The sequence below is a fragment of the Belonocnema kinseyi genome, chromosome 8 (genome assembly GCF_010883055.1).
Source record: "Belonocnema kinseyi isolate 2016_QV_RU_SX_M_011 chromosome 8, B_treatae_v1, whole genome shotgun sequence".
NCBI classification, from domain to species: domain Eukaryota; kingdom Metazoa; phylum Arthropoda; class Insecta; order Hymenoptera; family Cynipidae; genus Belonocnema; species Belonocnema kinseyi.
The window spans coordinates 126,491,731-126,512,481 of NC_046664.1; the positions used below are offsets into that span (position 1 = coordinate 126,491,731).

The window sequence follows — 20,751 nt, forward strand, 5'->3', positions numbered from 1 at the left end:
ATTTTGTTAAATAAAATATTATTTTAGCTTGTGTCGTTTTTTCAAAAAGTAATTTTTTTATTTTTAAGGAAGCACACCTAGTACGTAGCAAGTCAGTTAAGTAAACGCTTCGATTTGTTATTGACTCACACGTCTAAGTTTGGCAACGTCGCGTATGAACGTGCGGAAAAGCGAAGTAAAAATACGCGAGAGCAAAAACGACCAAAGAATTGGCGAGAGGTAAAACGACACAAGAATGAAGGAAGAAGATTCCCCCACTTTGTTAAGACCATTGATTTCATAGTATTCTTGAAGTATTTTGAATTTTTGTTGTCTCCTATTCCGAGTATGTAATTATTACAATGTCATCCGCATATACAAGTAGTAATATATCTACTAATCGATTAACCGGGATACTCCTGGCTCCTTTGGTTCTTAAAAAGTTCTTAAACCCGGCAAGAAGCAACGCAAATATAACGGCTTGTCGCCTGACCTTGCAGTACCCCGTGTGTCACATCCACCGGGACGGTGGTCTCAGTACCCACCCGAAGCGCAACCTTGGCTTTATCGTATATATTTTTGAAGATTCTAATGTATTTTGCACAAACATCCATTTGCAAAAACTTTATACAGAGAATGTTGCATTTTACTGAGGGAAATGCATTTTTTAAATCTGCGAAAACGGCAAAGACCTTTGCCTTTGATCGTCTAGAATGATTTTTATACTCAGATTCAGGGTGTGTAAGTTGCCACTACAACTCCTCGGCCATTCCAAAATAAGATAACCCAAACCGTTAAAATAAAAATGTTAAAAATGTTAAAAAAATGGTCCCATCCGTTACCAAAATAATAGAAATGTTTCTTTTCTTTTCTTTAGTATGTACTAAAAGATAAAAAATTTGAGATTTAAAGTTAGTTTGAGATAATATCCATTATAGTTAATTTAAAAACGTTTATAATACTTGGAGAATATGAGAAAAGTGGTAACGGATGGGACGTAGGAGGGTGATAACGGATGGGGCATAGGAGGGTGATAACGGATTGGACTTTTGGCATTTTAAAACCTTTCGTCTGACCATTACCCTAATGACGGCGCTTAAAAGATTCTAAATTTGCATTGTGAATTCTGCAGAAGAGAAGCGAAAGAATTTTGAAATTCAAACCTTTTGTAGTTTAAGTGTTTTGTAAATGTTTAAGTAAATTAAATACACTATTCCTAATAAGTTAATCTATTTGCAAAGGGATTCAAACCTATATAAGAGTACATCTTAAGTTTACGAATGCCATTAATCTGTTAGTGAGCTGATACAAACTATCTAGTTTCTTTTTGAGCTCAGTGAAGTTGTGAAATTATTATTGTTCGTTGTTCTGACCTGATTCCATCCATATTTTGGTAAGTTATAAATACATTTATGATACTGTGATTTATATTAATGTAAGCATTTTATCATATAATTTTCTGACTAGACTATGTCACTGAAACTTAAAATATAATTTGCGGACTTTTTTGCAGATAATGGCGTCAGTTCCTAAAAAAGAGCAGATGGCCAAATCCGCCAAAGATCATTATCTTCTTGCGAAAAAATGTTGTACAAACGACCGTTTTTATGTACCGACTGAAGATACCTTAGAGCATCCAAAATTCATTGATGCGAAGTGGAATAATGTTTTAAAAGAGCAAGTGACACTCAAAGAATGCAAGACTGTCTTAGGCTTAAGCGCATTCCATCATTTCAAAAAAATTGACAATTATCGTATTGTTGTTGGGCAAACTTCGAAGTCTAGCATGCATGAACTCACAATTTCCCTTGCGGACCCGAAGTGTATTTTCACCACCTTACAACACATATACGTTAAAAATACAGCGATGTGTACTCCGAAAGTGATTTTGAAGATTAAATAAAAAAATAGTGGGATATTAGTATTAATTTTATAGATATAGATGTTGATAAGAATGTACGTAGAATAAACGTTTTAACCCTGAGTTTTTGGCAATAAAATTTATTTTTCCATTGATTTAAAACTTTGATAACTTATTTAAATCCTACTCCTTTCAATTCTTAGTTCACATTGCAGATATATTATCTGTAAAGCCTCCAAACTAACTTCCTGATCGTACATGTCCCATCCGTTACCTAAAAGAAGAATTTTATCCAAAATTCTAATTCACATATTTTTGAACTTGACATATATAAAAAGAAAACTTCAACAGACAAATCCATTGCCATAAAATTGGTGTTATAACTATTCTCAATTCGCAGAGTTCTGATTGATAGGAAAAGTAAGTCTGGAGGTGAGTCCCGTACGAGTCCCATCCGTTACCCTATTTTTCGTTTTATAACATGAAAATTATCCACTTTAATAGTATTTTAGAATCTGGAAAATTACAAGTTCATGCATCTTTGTACAGATAGCGTAGCTTAAATAAGATATAGTTGTTTTAAATAAGGATTTTTCAAGTTTTTATGCGTGTAAATGACCCATCTGTTACTTTGGAATGGCCGTCCTTTCTTTTCTGAAGACTGATTGAAACTCGGGTGGGAGTCCCAGACTTTCCGCCCATGTTTGTAGGCCATTATTCAATATTCTAGTAAAGATTTTCGTTAAACAGTTGATAAGACTTATCATCCTATAATTTTCTGGGACATTACTCTCCCTTTTTTATAAATCATAGACGCATGAATTCGACCCCATTCCTTAGAAATATTTTCTGATTCTAGTATCTTATTGATTACTTAATGTAAATGTTGCAGCCCTTTAGGAGGTAGATTTTTAATAAATTCAAAAGGTACGCTATCCGAGCCAGGAGCTTTCCTGCATTTACATTTTTGAATTACCGAGTCCAGGTCATCAAACGTTATTTCTTTATATAGATATGAGTCTAAGACACCATATATTTGTGTGTTATGCAACGCTCGAGGTGGGAATAATGATTTCAAGTAATTCTGCCAAGATTCTAGTTTAATTCAGCTTGCTTTATAAGTATTGTTATTCCTGTACCTATTCATTACTTTCTAGCATGCACTGAGATTGGAAGAGGAGGCAAATTCGTTTACCCTGTTTTCCTCGTGTGCTTTTTTCTTCGACTTTAAAAATTGTTTATATTTCTTTTGTCTCCTTTATTTTATTAATGGATTGTGCAGAGTATTTTATTATTTTGCATGCTTTTTGGCTATCATGAAGGTTGTTTTTATATATACATCTTTGTTTAAGTTATCTGTAATGGACGATTCATTCAGCGGATCCTTAAACTGGGAACTTGCCTCCTCTTTCCATACAAGTCTCCTACAACACGGTTTGATTGTTCATATAGTGTCAGTTACCAGTGAAATTACTACTGGTAAAAGGTCTGAGCTGATAGGAACATGTTCTACACAGAAGTCGGAAATCGAGCTTAAATTGCAACGATTACTCCATTGGTTGTTCTGCCATTCAAGAGGATGAAAGCGTGATTTTCCGTAATTTCTAAACATAATTTACCTTTTATATTGCAGATATTATCGAATGATTCCATGTCTCTACGTAAAATCTGATTCTGGACCAACATATACAGATTCGGTTATATACTTTGCAGTCCTATTTGAAACTCTAATAAAAATAAAATCCTTATGGAGAGGCAAAACGGATTATTTGCATCTGGAATCATTGATTTAGATCATCAAGCCGCCTTTCTGAGAGGCATAAAATGTCTTCGGGATTCAGAAATGGCTTGATGTCTATATTTTTGTGTCCATGGATATTCCAAAAGTAAATCTTTATTTGTGGAAGAGGTGCTATTTTGAGATCAGAGAGTGTTGTGTTTTGTTCTCTGTTTTTGCGTTTTTGAGGGAAAATACTGAACGATTTTTTTTTTTTTGTATTTTGGGTGTATTTTATGTTTCTTTTCTTAAGTAGACTTAGGGATAGGTGAGCGAGTTATTTTTTTTCTGGCACTGATTGCACATGACTATTTTCTTTGACTCGTAAAATAAAAGCTAAAGCATTTTCAGCCGTATAGAATTGATCTCCTATTCTTATATTTTTATCTCTTAGATAGGCGTCGATGCCGTTGTTTTTTAATTTCTTCGTAAGGCTCCAGAGCTCTATCCTTCCTTCTCTCTGTTCTTTAGATAGATCGTTGACAACAGAGATTTTATTTTGTCTGAGTTCCTTTATACCATTAAATATTTAAGATTTTCCGCGTTTTCCTGTCAGTGTAATTAACATCGGCTTAAATCCTTATTATTTGTAAGCCTTCTTGCGTTGGCAATGCATGAGTCCGGGATATTTTGATTAACCTTATTTAAAGTATCCTTCACATTAGCTGACTGTTGAATGTCGGTAAATCTTCCATGTCAAACATGGATGCCAAAGTTCAGTCTTTTTCAGGTCTTTATTCGCTTTATCGATATCATTGCACTTTTCTTTGAAGGAGGCCACTTCTTCTTAAAGTTTGGAGTTGGAAGCCTTTAACAGTTTCACGTCAAATTCTAAGTTGTTAGCTGGCTTTTGGGTTCCTTCCATACTTGTTTTAATTGGCAATAGTTGTTACATCAGCTGCGCATGCGTAACGAACGCCATGATATAGTTAAGGTAATTATATTGAGCCAAATATCAAATTTATTGAAACGTTTACGATATTAATACACCTTACAACACCCACAGAGAGCAGAACAAGACGTCCGACCTCAGTCATTACTAGCGAAACTCTCGAAATTGCTTGATATGTATTTACATCTAAAATTATTATAATCAAAACTGACTACCATGGCTTCAATGAAAAATTTGTTAACGGTTTAACAGCGAAGTAGGGTTGTTTCGCGATTTTAGATCAAATGATTTTTCAGTACATAATTTTAATCCGAAGCCAAGGTGAATTATAATTTTTGTTTTCTATTGAGTCGTTCAACAGAAAAAAATGATTGAAAGTTGAAGGCGGTTAAACACTTATTTCAGTTTGAGTTGCGTCGGTGTCACGTGACTCAGAGGTTCTCATATTTATCTATCAATGGGACGATGTGGCTTCGATTAAAACTAACGAAAGTCATGATAAAGTGGTTAGGCCACGGTCTGCTGTCAATTCTGACTATTTTGCTTTGATAGATTTATTTGTTAAATTTTACGTGACAAAAAAAGTTCTCCTGTTGTAATATTTGAAATCAGTCAGTAGTACGTTAAAGGAAACTGTAAGTACAATTATTAACATTTAAAAATCTTACATATTTCGAATTGTTCTGTGAAGATGACTACATTTAAGTACTTTTTCAATGAATTTTTTATATAAAAGTTTTTGTTTTAAATGCTTTTATGTTATCATACATAAATAAGTATAATATTATAGTTCATAAAAAGTATACTAAATTATATTTATGCTATTCATGACAATCACTGACACATAAGCTGTGATTGGTGGAGAATCCTACCCCTTTGACGCCTAAGGGCCCTCCAATCGACATCGTGATAGAAAATTCATCTTTCAATATTAAATTAAAAATAGTAAATAATATGTAAAAAATATTTTATGGGTGTTCATAAAATTATAATTTTATATACTATAAGATCCATTTATCCGAAAAATGATATCTGACTTTGGAAAAAACCCTATTGTCTTGAAATTTTAAATATTTAAATTTGAGGTGAAAAAACATTAGTTTTAAGGTCTCTAAAATTAAACTGTATTACAATTGCGTATTAAAAAATATAATTGAAATTGAAATGATATAAATGTTAAAGACGATAAATATGTTATAAATGAGTATCACATTATGCAGTATCAAGTGGCATTTAAAGTGATTGGATAGATTTTTGACTTAAAAGTGTGATTTCTGTGAAAAAAATCAATGTTATTTTTACACTTAAAAATTGCAGAATTTTAAATTTAAATAAATATTGTGAACCTTTAAAGTTTAATAACTCTACACACATTAAAAATTATAAGCTTTCTAATTTGAAATTTTCAAACTCCGATAATCCAAAAGAAAAAAGTGTGCAATGGAAAATTAGGTAGGCTAAAAATTAAATTATGTGCGCCATATTTCATGGTTGAAAATTCAACTGTTTTGAATTTTCTTCTGTAACCGGTGTCGAAAGTATATACATTCTACTTTATCTGCAGTTGTCTGCAGCCATTCTCCCTCTTATCGAACCTCGTTTCGAGAATCGTGTCATTCTAACCTATATCTGTCACTGTGTACGTATTTACAGAGAATAACAACTTTGATGAGACGCAAAGAAGTTTTAGGCATCTCAAGTCAAATTTTCGATACATTTTTTTTATGGAAAAGTGTATATGCGACTAGGGGCGAGGCAACAATTTCACAACAATTTTTTTATTCCAGTTACAAGCAAAAATGTATCGTGGTGGATACATCGGTACCCGAGTGTGCACAGGAGGATTAAAATTTGTTCATTTTAATAGAATATTAATTTTGCTATTAAACTACAACTGTTTGCTGGAAAATTAATTTCTTTTGGTTGATGACTGACTAAAAGGATCGTTATAAAGGGACGACTGAAACCCCCGATAAATAAAATTCCCAAATAATGAAATTTCCGAAAAATTAGAATCCTAAAAAAAATTCCGCAGGCGTTGTGTTTTTCTTTTTCTTTTGTTTTTTGGATTTTGGTTGTTCAGCGAGTTTCCAATCATGTTCCTCTTTTTTGGAAGGGATTTTGTTTGTATCTACTGTATGTTCACGAATGACCTGTTTGTCCAATATTGTAGAAAAGCTGGTATAAGAGAGAGGTATAAGCTCGGGGAAAACTCATCACCTGATTGCTTTTTTATATGTTATGTTAGTAAGTGGTATTATTTGAATCAGTGAGTTGTGCAGGTTTTCGAGTAGGGTTGATAGCATTCAGTTTGGCAGATGCCTCATCCGGAACATTTTTGCAATGTTTAGGAATAAGCCTAGCTTGCTCACACATGAAACATGTTAACTTATCAGTTGATAGGTATATCCAATAAGAGGTGTCGTTGTATTTCATTTTCAGGGAATCTGGAATTTTCGAGATACTTATCAGATGTATGTATACCTGTCATCGGAAAGTAAGTATATGGTCGAAACCAGCTCTCACAAAGGATAATTGGGAGGTTGTTTTTAATCAATATCTTGAAGCGCTGTTATTTTAACAGTCTGTGGAATAACAGGGCAGACATTTGATAGTATAAGCTTATTGTGTTTGGTAATGAAAGGTCGAAACTCTAAAGAGTACCACTCAATGTTGCCAAGTGCGTGTTTATTCGTAAGTTTTTCCGCTAATTGTTTACTGGATAGAAACATACATATTCGATCGTTGGAAATTTCTTATGCAAATCTAATATTGGTTGATCGAACCAGTTTTCCTATTTCAGTTGTGTACTCTTTTAAAGGAATTTCCTGTTTCGATTAAATGACGATTGCTTGGTCCTTTTTTGGAGAATGAATGTCGTTATGTTGCAGCTGCATTGCTGTTCATGTAGTTTGCTGGATCTTTATCGTTCGAGGCTGTAGAGGTGGGTTAACGTTGGGTGTTATCACTAATTTGGGTATCCTAGATTTAAAGGGTGCTTTTAAATACACTCTATAAGAGATTTTCACTCGAATTCAGAATATACGAATTTCAGTATTCACTAAGAGAAAGCGGCGAACGCGTTCAATGTAATCACAGAACGCTTTCGCAAACACGATAGATAGAGCATTCTCATTAAGCCATACAAATTTAAAGGGCCGAACTTCCGGGGTTATACCTGTAAGGGAAAATACATTGCCAGTATAGGGATGACATATTTCGGAGACGTTTTTAAAATAAAAGAAGAAAAATGATGAAATATTGTTTTATAGTATGGTGTAAGTAACACAGTGCTGTGCACCCAGGCACAAGATTTTTTCGGAGTCCAAGAGGCATAACTGAGGAAAATAAAAAGTTTATCGGAAAATCGCATGCTGGGCCTAGTGATCTGTCAACAAGTGAACTTATTATATTTTCAAAGAGAAGAAGGGAAATGTGGATAAGTGTTTTGCATTGTGGGCCTTTAAGTGCAAGTCAATTAGAAAATGCCCGGATCTGCGAGGAACATTTTAAAAGTGGTAAGTAAGAAATGTATGCGTTTCGAGTGTGAGGTTATGTTTGCGACGTTATGTTTACCACAATTGTAGCGACATAATTATTTGTGATTTATATTTATTGCAATCGTTTGTAATTTGTTCGTATCATATACACATTCCAGCTGACTTGGCGAATAAGGCTCATTCTGATTGGGTGCCTTGTCGAAAGTTAGGTTATCAAAAAGGAGCCGCTCCAAAAAGGAAAAGTTCACTGCCCCGCTACATCTCTATCTGCGAAAAAGTTTATTTGCCATACGAGAATATAAATTTTGCTTAAAAATCCTTTTAATTAATTCAATTAAGATTCATGACTGTATTTAAAAACTCATTTCTTTGGTAAAAAATACAAGTATTTCATTTGAAAAATCTTTTTTCTTGTGAAAATTTAATGTCTAACTGTACACATAAATGTTTCACTTTGGGCTCAAAGTGTATCCCTTTTTGGTTAGAAATTCGTGTATTTTGTTGAGCAAGTTGTCTTTTGGTAAAAAATTAATCTTGTTAGCCAGGGAAAATGAAAAATATGTTAGCATAATGTAGAGATTCTTTAAATTGGTATTTTTTGCTTTTCTGTATCAAAAAAAATCTTGAATTTTCGTACACTTCTTTGAGACTTACAATTTCGGGATTTCTCATGGAAAAAATATTTTTTTTATAAATTTATGTAAAAATGCCACGTATTTACATTAAAGGGGAAAGAAGAATGAAATGTTAAAACTTTATAGTAATATCACTTGAGTTTTTTAATCCTGCGAGCAGATCGCTCTGTAATAGTCTGCTCCTAACCTCAAAATGGCAATAAACTGCCATCGCCTTTTACGTTAGAAAAGGAATTGGACAACTTAAATTGAAATGAATACATAACTTCACACGAATATTCCTTAATGTTAATGTTCATACTCATAGAAAATAATAAGTTATAACTAGAATATAAAGTTAAAACTAAAAATACTATATTGTTACACTATAACCTCACTCAGAAGCAGAAAAGTAGTATTGAACTGCTTGCACTTAACTTTCACCACAAAACCAGCTTCATAAAACTTATAAGCTTACAAACTTTTATATGCTTTCACTTGTTTTGCAGTGTAAAAACTGTGAGATTGAATAAAATATGACACTATAGCCACTATTGTCACCGAGGGTACTGAGCTTACAGTTGCATTAAAATCTATATCTTTAAGAGCACACGGATCAAACTTTTCGATTTTTTCCAATTTTTGGATATATCGGGTGTTGACGTCTCGAGACAATTTTCCCAAATATTCAGTCTGCATTTCGAAAAAACAAAAACAATTTTAAAAAACGACGGAAATACATGCAAACTATAGGGGCATTAGGAGGAGGCTATTCCCCCGAAGTCCGCTCAGAGTGCGTGACGTCACAAGTGAGAATGCTCTATAGATAGATAGATGGATGGATAGATAGATAGATGAATATATAGATGAATAGATGGATGGATAGATAGGTGGATGGATAGATAAATAGATCACGATCGAGGCCGAGACGGAACTCTAAAGACAAACTTGTCCCCCTCATCACACGATATTCCATTTCACAGATATGTAAGGTATAACGTGTAAATCATACCTGCATTGCATATAATAATATTATTTTGCGATCTCTTTTAAAATTGAATGGTTATAATTTCAACAGCAAAAATTAACATACTCTGAACTACCCCTATGTGCCAGACACAGCATTGCTTACGTTTAAAAAATATTTTACTGGAATTCTTTATAAATTAAAACGGCAATTATGTCAATTGAAGCTCTGAATACGTTTTTGACATCGTGAATGTACCAAGGGCCGTATTGTGAACTTAGATGGAAACATTTCATTTAAGAATTTTAGGTTCTCTCCTTAATAAGCTTATTGAGAGAAAGATAAAATGATATATTCGTATTTCGTAGATTAACCTTTTTTTAGATTCCTTTCCAAATTTGGTCGGTATGATATCTGGAGAAAGTCTGAACGCATTTTGGACTATCCATATGTTTGTGTTTTTTCTACAACAAAAAATCTTGCTCCCCGCAGAAGATTGCCAGACATTTCCGCAATCCCATATTGTTTATCTACTTTCTAATTATTTTCCCTAAATATTATTCACCAGATGAAATTTTTACGTACACAATCCTGCGATTGCTTTCTACAACAAATGCTCTCGTTTCTCGCAGAAGATCTCTAGACATTTCCGCGACCGCATATTGTTTATATAATTTCTACTTATTTCTACTAAATTTCAATCACCAGAGAAAATGACTGACGTACTCAATCCCGCTAGTGTTTCTTACAGTAGATGCTCTCGCTCCCCGTAGAAGATCGCCAGACATTTCCGCAACCGAATATTGTTTATATACTTTCTGCTCATTTCCACTAAATGTTATTCACTAGATGAAATGTCTAACGTACTCAATCCAGCGAGTGATTTTTACAACAAGTGCTCTCGATCTGCTCAGAAGATTGCCAGGCATTTCCGCGACCCCATATTGTTTATATAACTTTTAATCACTTCCGGTAAATTTTATTCACCAGATAAAATGACAGACGTACCCAATCCTGCGAGTAAGTCTTACAAAAAATTCTCTCGCTCCCTATAGAACAGTGGTCGGCAAACTACTGCCGCGCTGCCCTAGCTGGCGCGGCGGGTCGAGTCAAAGTCTCGTGGCCAACCCGCAATGGATTCTATGCTTCCTTTATTAAGCGGTTCGAGTAAGGGGGATAAAATTCAGAACAAAAAGTTTTCAATTTCAAAATTAGCTTTCCGAAACCTCGAAATTTAAAATCGGTGAGTTTTTTCGATAAAAAAGAATCTAAAAAACATCTTAAAATACTAAAAATGAATGTATTATAACACTTTTAGTTTAAAATTGAGTTTTCATTATATTCCATATAATCATTGATACTTCACCCCTTCTTTGGCAGAGAGAATTCGACACAAAGTGCCCGAAAGTGAAGTCAAAATAAAAAATTTTTGCCTTCCAATTCTGTTTCAGCGACCCCAAAAACCCGTATGTACCGAGATTGATCCAAATCGAGCCGTTTTTTCGTATTTTCGTCCACCATATTAGATCCGCTATTTTGAATTTTGATTTCAGACTCGGTTTCAGCGATCCTCATGAGGAAAACGTATAGTAGTAATGCAGGTAATTATGGAAATTTAATATTAATTACCCAAAATTAAATTTAAAAGTTCTATCAATTTCCTGACATTTTCAGAAATTTTTGGTAATTTACGGTAATTGGATTTATTATCTATGGTAACTTTACCTGATGAATAATTTTCTTTATTCGCCTCTGACGCCCACTCTTTACGCCCTAGGGTCAAATTTTAATAGTGAGCGGTCACCTAACGCTCGGGTAGTGGGTTACGGGCCGGGGCGTAGTTTACGCGAGAGGAAATCTATTGCACCGGAAAATTGAAAAATCAACAGTTTGTTAACTACTATTCCAATTGAGCTAAAACATTTCAAAAAATTACAAACTTTCCATTTCGATGAGAGCTGAAGTCAAAAAATCAAAATATTTTAATAAGAGAAAGAAAGCCTTTTTTGTAAATAACTCGAAAAATAAAAAAGCTACAACTTTTTTAATGGGCAGAAAAAGATGCGAAATTAAATTTTCATTGAGGATATATTTCTTAAACATTAAACTGCAAGACTTTATTTTCAAGAGCCTAGGGGCCTCCCCACTCAAGAAAAATAACTCTATATATCGTTGTTGCATCCACCGCCTCAATTATCGAATTTTTAAGTAAAGCATATTAAAGTTTAACCCGAAGCGGTTGCATTTTGAGCCAGACAGTTGATTTTTTAATAACCACAAAAATATTAATCAACCAAATGGAAGCATTTTGAATAAAATAGTTGAACTATCGAACCTTAGAGACGAGTTCTCAACAAATATTTGATTTTTTTAAGCCGAAAAGAACAATTTTTAAAAAGTTTAAATCAATTTTTAACCCAAAAGCACGAATGTCCCCTCGGAGTTAATCCTAGTGTTGACGCGGCATTGTCAATCTTCACCCTGATTTCTGTCTTCTCCGTCGTCAGTTGCCATTATAATATGCAGTATTATAAAGTATGATAATATCAACCAACAAAAAAATGACAGACGACACGTTTCGAGGCTTTTATATCTAGTGGTCATGATTCTCCAAAAACCTACTATAATAAATTACGATAAATACTACACTGTAAAAAAAATCTATTGAATTTTACATCTCTGGTGGATGTAAATAAAAGGATCCTCGTGTATCGGAGTAACTTTACGAATCTGTTGTGATATTCCAATTCGTCCGATAATTTTACTTGCGAAAATGTAAAATTCATTATGTGAAAGAATAAAATAAAATTTATCAGGGCAACAGGTTTCGAACACTCGAAAGCTCAAACTTCATACAATTTCATGAAGATTGAAGAAACACAAGCCGGACACGTTACCACTCACCTAAAACACATAAGATACTATGCGTATTTTTTTTACGTTTAAATATTCCGTAAAAAAATATGAAATATACGTTTTGAATAACCGCATTTTTTCCGTTACAATAGCAGAAAATGTAAAAAGAAAAATAGGAATAGCTCGGATTCGGTCTACTTTGTGTGAAAGCTGTCAAAAGTTAACAAAACCTGTCAATTTTCTTGCATTAAAAATAAAAATGCTCCAAAATTGAAGGATGAAGGCATCGATAAACAACGAATACGAAAGACGCTTTCGTATTCACATATTATTTGATTAATTATTGTAAATTTCAAATTAATTATAAATCAAAAATTTTACAGTTTCCGCCAGGGTAAAATTAAAGATCTTTAATCAAATTAAAAATCTGGATGTAATTTTCAGTCACAGGAAAGTGATTTTACCGACCCATGGTATTTTTACACGCTGCGGCTGAATTTTCCCTGATGAATGTAAAGTTCGTACGAGGGAATGTGTAATTTTATTTTTATCGAGTGTGTAATATTACACTGCTGTTCGAGGGTCCTTTTATTTACGGTCGCTAAAGGATATCATTTTACATACTTTTGTAAAATCACACAGTGAAGTGTGTGATATTTACAATGATACAATATTTAATTTTCCGAAACATTGTTATTTTACACAAATCTTTTTTTGCAGTGTAGCGATGACACGGTTCGTCTGAACCAACTTTAACCCTCAAAGCGCCCAAGGGGTCGTGGGCGACCCCATTTTTTTGCGCGATTATACCAAAGCCCCCTTTGTGAATTTGAATTCTGTGGGGCCCTCCAGCGTTAGTTGGAGTTTTAATATGTATGTACAATTACATTCATTTATTAATAAATTCAAGTATTACATTAAACTAAAATTGTAACATAATTATTTTTTTGTAGTCACAATGGTATGATAAATGTAAATTAAAACCAGGGATTTCGAAATCTCAATTTCTAAACTGCTCCGAGCATTGTTCGAAGGCTGCTTAAAAAACCCCGTCGTCTAATAAAGGGCGATTTTTTAAAAAGGATTCTGAAATATCTAAGAAAATAGTCAGCCTTCGAACAATAATCAGGGCAGTTTGGAAGTTCAGATGGCAAACCCCCTAGTTTTAATTTAGGTTTCTTTTACCCTTATGACTGCAAAAAATAATTATTTTACAATTATAATATAACTTATCACTTGAATTTATTAATAAATAAATGTAATTGTACATAAATATCGAATCTCTACAATAATTAAAAACTGTTATTGATGTTACTTTTACATTTTTTCCTGAAGATAGTAAGGGTCTCAAAATACTTTTAAAACTTCTGAACTTATTAAAATTATTATCATTTTACATACTATAAAAATAAAAAAAATAAACAAATCAACAATTACAAAAACTGAGAAAAATACCACATCTCGCATGTTTTTTATCAGCTGTCATTCAAATGTAGGGCGTGGCGCTAGTGGCACCAGTGTATCATCTTCTGTCGTCTCACACAAAACTGACTCATTGCATTTGCATGGCGAGTCGCACCCTGCTTTTTCCAATGTATACGGTTGGCAAGTAGCTGTGTAGATTATTTGAGCTTCGGCATTCATTGGAATCAGTCACCGTCTCGTTGGGGGTCGTCCACGACCACGCACATCGCTTGGTGATTTTTTCAGAAGAATTCTATCTTTTTTATTTTCGAAACATATTGTGTGTTCTAGTGAAAAGGAGTTTAAATATTGCAAAAGAGTGTAGTAGAAAAGAAGATAACAAGGCCCAAGAGGCTTGTTATTCGTGCAACCGCCCGGTGTGTTTAAAGCATCGGGTATTCATGTGCGGAAATTCTGTCAGTGGAGAATAGCGCTTTCATGAAGAGTTATATTTCGAGAATACAGGTTGAATTTTCAGGTAAAAATATTGAAAATTGAGTCATGATTTTTTTTGTGAAAGAAGTAATTTTTCACGTTTTTGTAAGAATTTCTTATTTCTAACGCGCACCAAAGTTTTTTTCATGAAACTAACCTTATTTCTTCAATGAAAGGATAGTCGGAGAGAATACAGTAATTTTGTTGAAATAACAGATACTGTCTTTGCAGGATGCAATTCTCCGGCTGGGGTTGCCCACGACCCCACATGACGCTTCGTGAAATTATTAGATAGGATGGCGCTTTAAGGGTTAAATATGAAGTGATCGCACCTCAGATTTGTTTTCGTTTCTTTCCTTATAATTTTTGGAACATTCTTAGCAAGCATTTATTTATCTATAAACAAAATCTGTATGTGAGAATATAACATTAACCAAGACTAGCTTGTAGTGAGGGAGTAAACTAAAACAGTATGTTTCGTGGAGTACATTAGGGTGGCCCGAACAATGAAATTTGAAAATTTTCGACTGGCACGTTGACCAAATTGTTCTCCTAGGCAAATACATTTTTACTTAATTTTTACTTCTTCGATTTTGATCAGGAAATTATAAGTTAATTTATTTGAACTTTTATATGCTTGATCACTTACCAGTGAATATGGCATTTATTGAATTTTTATGCAGTCCAACTCTGATAACTTTCCAAGTTCGGGGTTGTAGGGGCGGAAAATTCCAGGAATTGCGGATTTATCGGATGCCCCCACTAGAAGCACGATATTAGGTGCGCGCATGCGTAAATCATGGGCGCAAACCATGAACAAAATATTACACGTAATGGGAGAACCCCAATTAGTTGCGTGCCGTACGTTTGATGAAGTTTTAAGGAGAGGGTACACTTATCGGATGGCAAATTTGTTGGAGTTGGACTGTATATAAGAAATTTTATGCAAAAGTTTTAGGCATATCAAAAATCGCATAAAATGGCAATATTTGGAGGCTCATTTTGAACATCGGATGTACTTTTATGACTTGATATATTGAAGAGACATTTTTGAAACTATTGAGAACAGATTTCTAAAAAAAATGAATAAACGTTTAATTTAATTGAGAAAAGAGTAAGAAAAACTTTTGAAAAATGACACATTTAAGTTGAACATCGGCTGAAGAGACTGCAGGTGGACAGCTACAAAAAAAGTTTACCCTCGGTTGAGTCACTCATTGTGCACCCTATTTTCTGCGGTCCCAAACTACGGTCACTGAGCGCTTTGTTCGTCAACGTTACGTTTTTCTTGGCTGATGTCGAGTTACGGCTCGGTCAGGAAAACTCAGAGGGTTCTGCCTTCCCCCTCCATGATACTACCTCCTCCGCTTCTCGTCGTTCGCCGTCGAACGATCAACTCACATTTCCCATGAATTTTCCTTCACACTTCACCCAGGCTTAGGACTGGCAGCAAAATATACAAAAAAATTTCTTTTTATGCAGATGTGTTTAAAAATTGATGGAAAATACGTATTAACAATATAATACTAGAATATAAATACACTAATCTAATTAATTTCTCAGTTAGAGTTCATACATAATAATAATGAAATATTTTTTAACCAAATATTATCTCAATAAAGCGAAATAAATATTGAAATTAGCTACATATTTCCCTCTCATACATTTCAGCATTTCTTTCACTTTAAACTAAACTCAACTTTTTAATGAAAGTTGGTAAAATATTAATTTATAAACGAACTGGTAAAAACTTGCGTAAAACCTGACGAACAAACTCAAAACGAGTTATGAATCCGATTTGGAATGTCGAAATTGCATCGATAGGAAATTGTTCTTTTTCGATGATTTCTTTTCTCTTTGTTGCTGCACTCCTCATTTTGATGTAGACGTTTCGGCGTTTAATTTTGAATGATACGCTTCACAACCGTTTGTTGTGCGTGTAGTTGTATGAGAAAATTTAGCCCAAAGTTCAGGAGGGAAATTCGAATTGCTTGTTACATAAGCTTTCCAAATATAATCATAAAATTTATTAACTCGTTCATCTTCTGGTTTGATAGGCATGCGGTCTTCAACAAAATATTTAATTACGTTTATGGGATCCGAAAAAGCAAGACCAAAGAAGTTTTTTAAGAAAGAACCTATTTCCTAATTGACATTTTTGTATTCAGCACTCAAGCCGAATTGCTGAATTTTCCTCCACCAACTGCGACCAAAATGAAATAGACATTTTATAATAACATGATTGTTCAATGCTTTACGTCTACCTGAATGAATTCCAGTTACGAAGTCTACATAAATAATTTTCGGATTGCAATTCAAATGAAGTTTATTACTTTTAGAAACTAGGCATAAAAATGTTGCAGCATATGAATTTATTCGTTTGTTTGGTAGAAAAAATGAGACTAAAGGAATATATAAATTCACTGCCAGTCCGACAATTGTGAAAATGTTTGTAAAATTGTTTTGTACAGTTGTAAAACGTCCCATCGACAAAAATCATTGCAAGATGACATACAAACTTTAAATTGAGGATTGTAAAGAACATGACAAATTTATTTATTTTATCATTAACAATTAAGAAGTTCTTTCCTTTATTATTTTCTACTTTAACAGAATCAAGAGCATCCTGCATATCAGTCGCGGTTTCTAGCGGTTTCAAGAAGGAAAAACTGAAACTAGTTAAGTCAACTAGCGACAATTTTCCTTCAGTCTTCCGCTCTTGAACGACGAGAAGCGGAGAAGGTGGAGGAGGAGGAAAGCACCACCCGCCGTGTTTTCCTGACCGAGCCGCAACTCGACATCAGCCGTTTTTCCTAAAATGGGTTGGCTTTCCTCGACAGGGGTTCATTCTTCGACAGGATACTCAGTGTGAATAAAAAGTTACAGATGCATTTTGTTTTAAATTCTTATATTAGCGATTTATAAGTCTGGAATTCGAAATCGGTGACTTTTTTGCGATTAAATAAATCTAAACTTTTACTTGGAAAGTTAAAAATCATTGATTTTATGAAATATAATGAAAACTAAATTTTAAACTAAAAATGTTATGATGCATTGATTTTTAGCATTTTACGACGTTTTTTCGATTCCTTTTGATCACAAGAATTCACAGATTTTTAATTTCGAGGTTTCAGAAAGTTAATTTTTAAATTGAGAATTTTTGTTTTGAGTTTTAATCCCCGTTGCTAGAATTGCTTAATAATAGAATCGTCAATGGCGGGTTGGACCTTTTTGGTGACAGCAGGTACTGCCACGTGATTTTAACTCGACCCGGCGTGGCAGCTAGGGTGCCGCGCGGCTGTAGTTTGCCAACCACTTCTCTAGGTCGCATCTGTAGCTGGTGTTAGGACTTCTCTACTTTAAATCAGGAAACTTTGAAGTCTCAGGGCAACGATTAAAAATATATTATTTGAAAAGAAAAAAACATGGGTAAATTTATTTGCCTAAAAGAACGATTTGGTCAACGTGCCCATTGAAATTTCTCAAGTGACATTTTTTAATTTGGATACTGTTATGTATTTTACAATGAGCAGACACAAAAATTACTCGTTTTAAGATAAGTAAGTATAATCAGTACTGATTATAAAACTTAACATTTATAATGATTTTAAACTATTTTCTAGATTATTAAATTAATTTATAAAAAAATTATAAAAGAATTCCAACATAATATTTTGTTCTAAAGCGGGGTTTTTCGGTGAAATCGATGTTCTATGTTATTCTAATGTATATCAGGTATAAGTTGTTTATTTTATGCTAGTAGTCTTGCGCGTGCCTATTACTTTTTTTAAAAAGCATAAACCAAATGAATATGTTTTCTATGATATTTAATATTTAATAAATGTTACAAAATATTATTATAAAATAATTATGAGGCACCGCAGGATGAGTTCTGTACCTGTAACTGTAATTAATCTTTTATAATAGGATTCAAAAAAATGCCTTTTTTTAATGGAAAATGAAATTGAATTATTTCAATCGAAATTAACTTTTTTCTCTTAAAAGTTTTCAACATAAGTATCATGTCATTTGCCACATTATCCCTCAGTAATCGAGCCATTTTAGAAGAAAAAAATAAGGATGTTTTCTAGAACATTACAATTTGTATAGAACAATTACGCGAGTCAATTATGAATAATCTTTTTCTTTGTCCTTATAAATGTGTGTGTGTGCGCGTGTGTGTGTGTAGGAACGCTATAATTTTTATATATGGTGTGCAAAAAACTCGATACTCGAAGTTCGAACGAGTCGAGTCGAGGTTGTTAGCACCCGAGTCGAGCTGAGCTCAATCCCGTTCGAGTCGAATCGAGATCGAGCTTTCCAAAAAGCTCGAAACTTTACGAGTACTCGGATGTCATCGAGAATTCGAATATCTTCGAGCTGCTCGAAAGTTTCAGGTTCTCAAAACTTTTGAAATTAACAAGAATTTTCTCAAACCCGATACTCGCAGGTTTTTTCGGATTGCTAATCCAGTCAGTCTTTGATACAGTTTTTAAGGGTCCCAAAATGAAAATTAAGTTCGTTAACCAGATATTTCTAGTCAAAATAAAAAAACTTAATCCCAAATTCAAAAAGTTAGATCATTTTCAAAAAGATGCAATTTTTATTATTAACAGATCGTTCAGCGTCATTTTCAGTAGATACTAAGTAGATTTACAAATTATCATGATACACTTTTTCAATTGGATACTAATTGAAAATATGCTAGATTAATTAATCAAAGTAGAGTTGCCTTAGAAATGAAGTTTGAACAAACGGAATCAAATCCTACGGTTTAACGTCTCTATCTACTAAATTAAAAAACAAATGTGTTGAACCTCGCGCTTCGCGCTAGATAATGGGTAACCTCGCACTCGGATGTTTATTCTTTGCATTTGGAATGCTTGAATAAAACTTGATTAAAAAGATCTCTTTTTGATGGCAGTATTTGTATGCTTCTTCATATTCTAAATTGTCTACTTAATTAAGTATGGTCAAAGATTAAGTTTCTCAAAGCTCTGTAGGCTTGGAGGTACAAATTCTTATCGTGACACTCGCGCTGAGCGCTCGATTTCCGTTGAAAATCGATGTCCTTTCATGGGTCTCTTCAGTTTTTGGAAAAGAAAAGTCACTGGGGGGGCCAAATCCGGTGAATATGGAGGCTGAGGTATGACTATGGTGCTGTTCTTGGTCAAAACATCTTTCACAAGCAACGATGAATGAGCAGGTGCATTATCGTGATGCAAAAGCCACGAATTATTTTTCCAAAGTTCCGGAAGTTTTTTGCGTATCGCCTCTCGCAAACGGCGCATAACTTGAAGATATTGACCGTATGACAAAATAAAACGTCGTCGACGTATCTGTAGTAAAATATGGGTTTATTAGGCAAGAATAGATTTAGAACCTCAATCTTTAATTCTTCCATGACAAGGTCAGCTATGGCTGCTGAGATTGGTCAGCCGATGGGGACAACGCATCTTTGTCTATAAAATTTCTCTTTAAATACACAATAGGCAAAAAATATTTTAACAAATATCATGAACGACTCCAATTCACCAGAGAAAAAGAAACTGACGGAAAAATTAATTTCTTGTACGTAACCATATTTCATCACAACAGACAGATTTTAACCAACTGGTACAGAAAAAGTACTTGGTCACGCTGCTATACTAATTATAGATCATTAACTTATCCTCTATGCGAAATTAGCGTAATTGTTGAATATTTTCTACTCATTTTTTGCATACGTCATTTAGATACTCATATCTTGTAGTACGCGGAGCCGATTTTTCAATCAAACCATTACATTATAGATTATAATCTAGATTATACGCGCCGAAAATGCTACGGTTCTTCGCTTTTTAATTATTAAAGAAAATATAAACATTTTGTAGGAAAAAATGTCTCTGCTTGCTTCGAGATATGGTTATTTAGATGAGGTATACAAAAAATTAAACAAAAATATGCAACCGCGAGGCCTCAAAATTCAGACGCGATTGATATTCTGATACCCATAATAACGACAATGATACTTTCATTGTTATGAGATGAAGGTCTGTTACATCTACATTACATTTATTCTATTAAAATTAATTGATTTCGTCATCAATTTAAGTAAATAATATTTTTTAAAGCACTTAATATCCTGAAGAAAATAATCTTTCGAAATTCCTACGACTTACAGGCATGTGACACAGCTAAATACCTATATTACCGATCACACTTTTTCAGTTCACTGAATGTTTTTTTGAACCTAAGAACTTTTTTTGTAAATAAAATATCGAGCTGAAACTTTGGGAAATGTATTAGAGTACAATAAAGTAAATTTAGGTACTGCATTTTGGTAGGAACTTCACTGGAAATTATTTCATCTTTTTTCTGAACCTCAACATTTTTTGAACGTTCGAACTTTTTTTATACATAAAAT

General features: G+C 33.6%; 1 protein-coding gene across 2 annotated transcripts in view; it reads left to right on the forward strand.

Annotated features, from left to right (window-relative positions):
* The window catches only part of LOC117177903 (inhibitor of growth protein 1), a 58,577-nt gene that overhangs the window by 7,996 nt on the left and 29,830 nt on the right, over positions 1-20,751 (forward strand). The window contains exon 1 of one of the 2 annotated variants that reach the window (XM_033368982.1): positions 7,794-8,027. The exons of the other annotated variant lie outside the window; for it this stretch is intronic. Coding sequence (XP_033224873.1) covers positions 7,943-8,027 — 85 coding nt within the window. The 5' untranslated portion in view covers positions 7,794-7,942. Of the gene's footprint in view, positions 1-7,793; positions 8,028-20,751 lie in introns of those variants that run through there. 2 annotated transcript variants of the gene reach the window in all.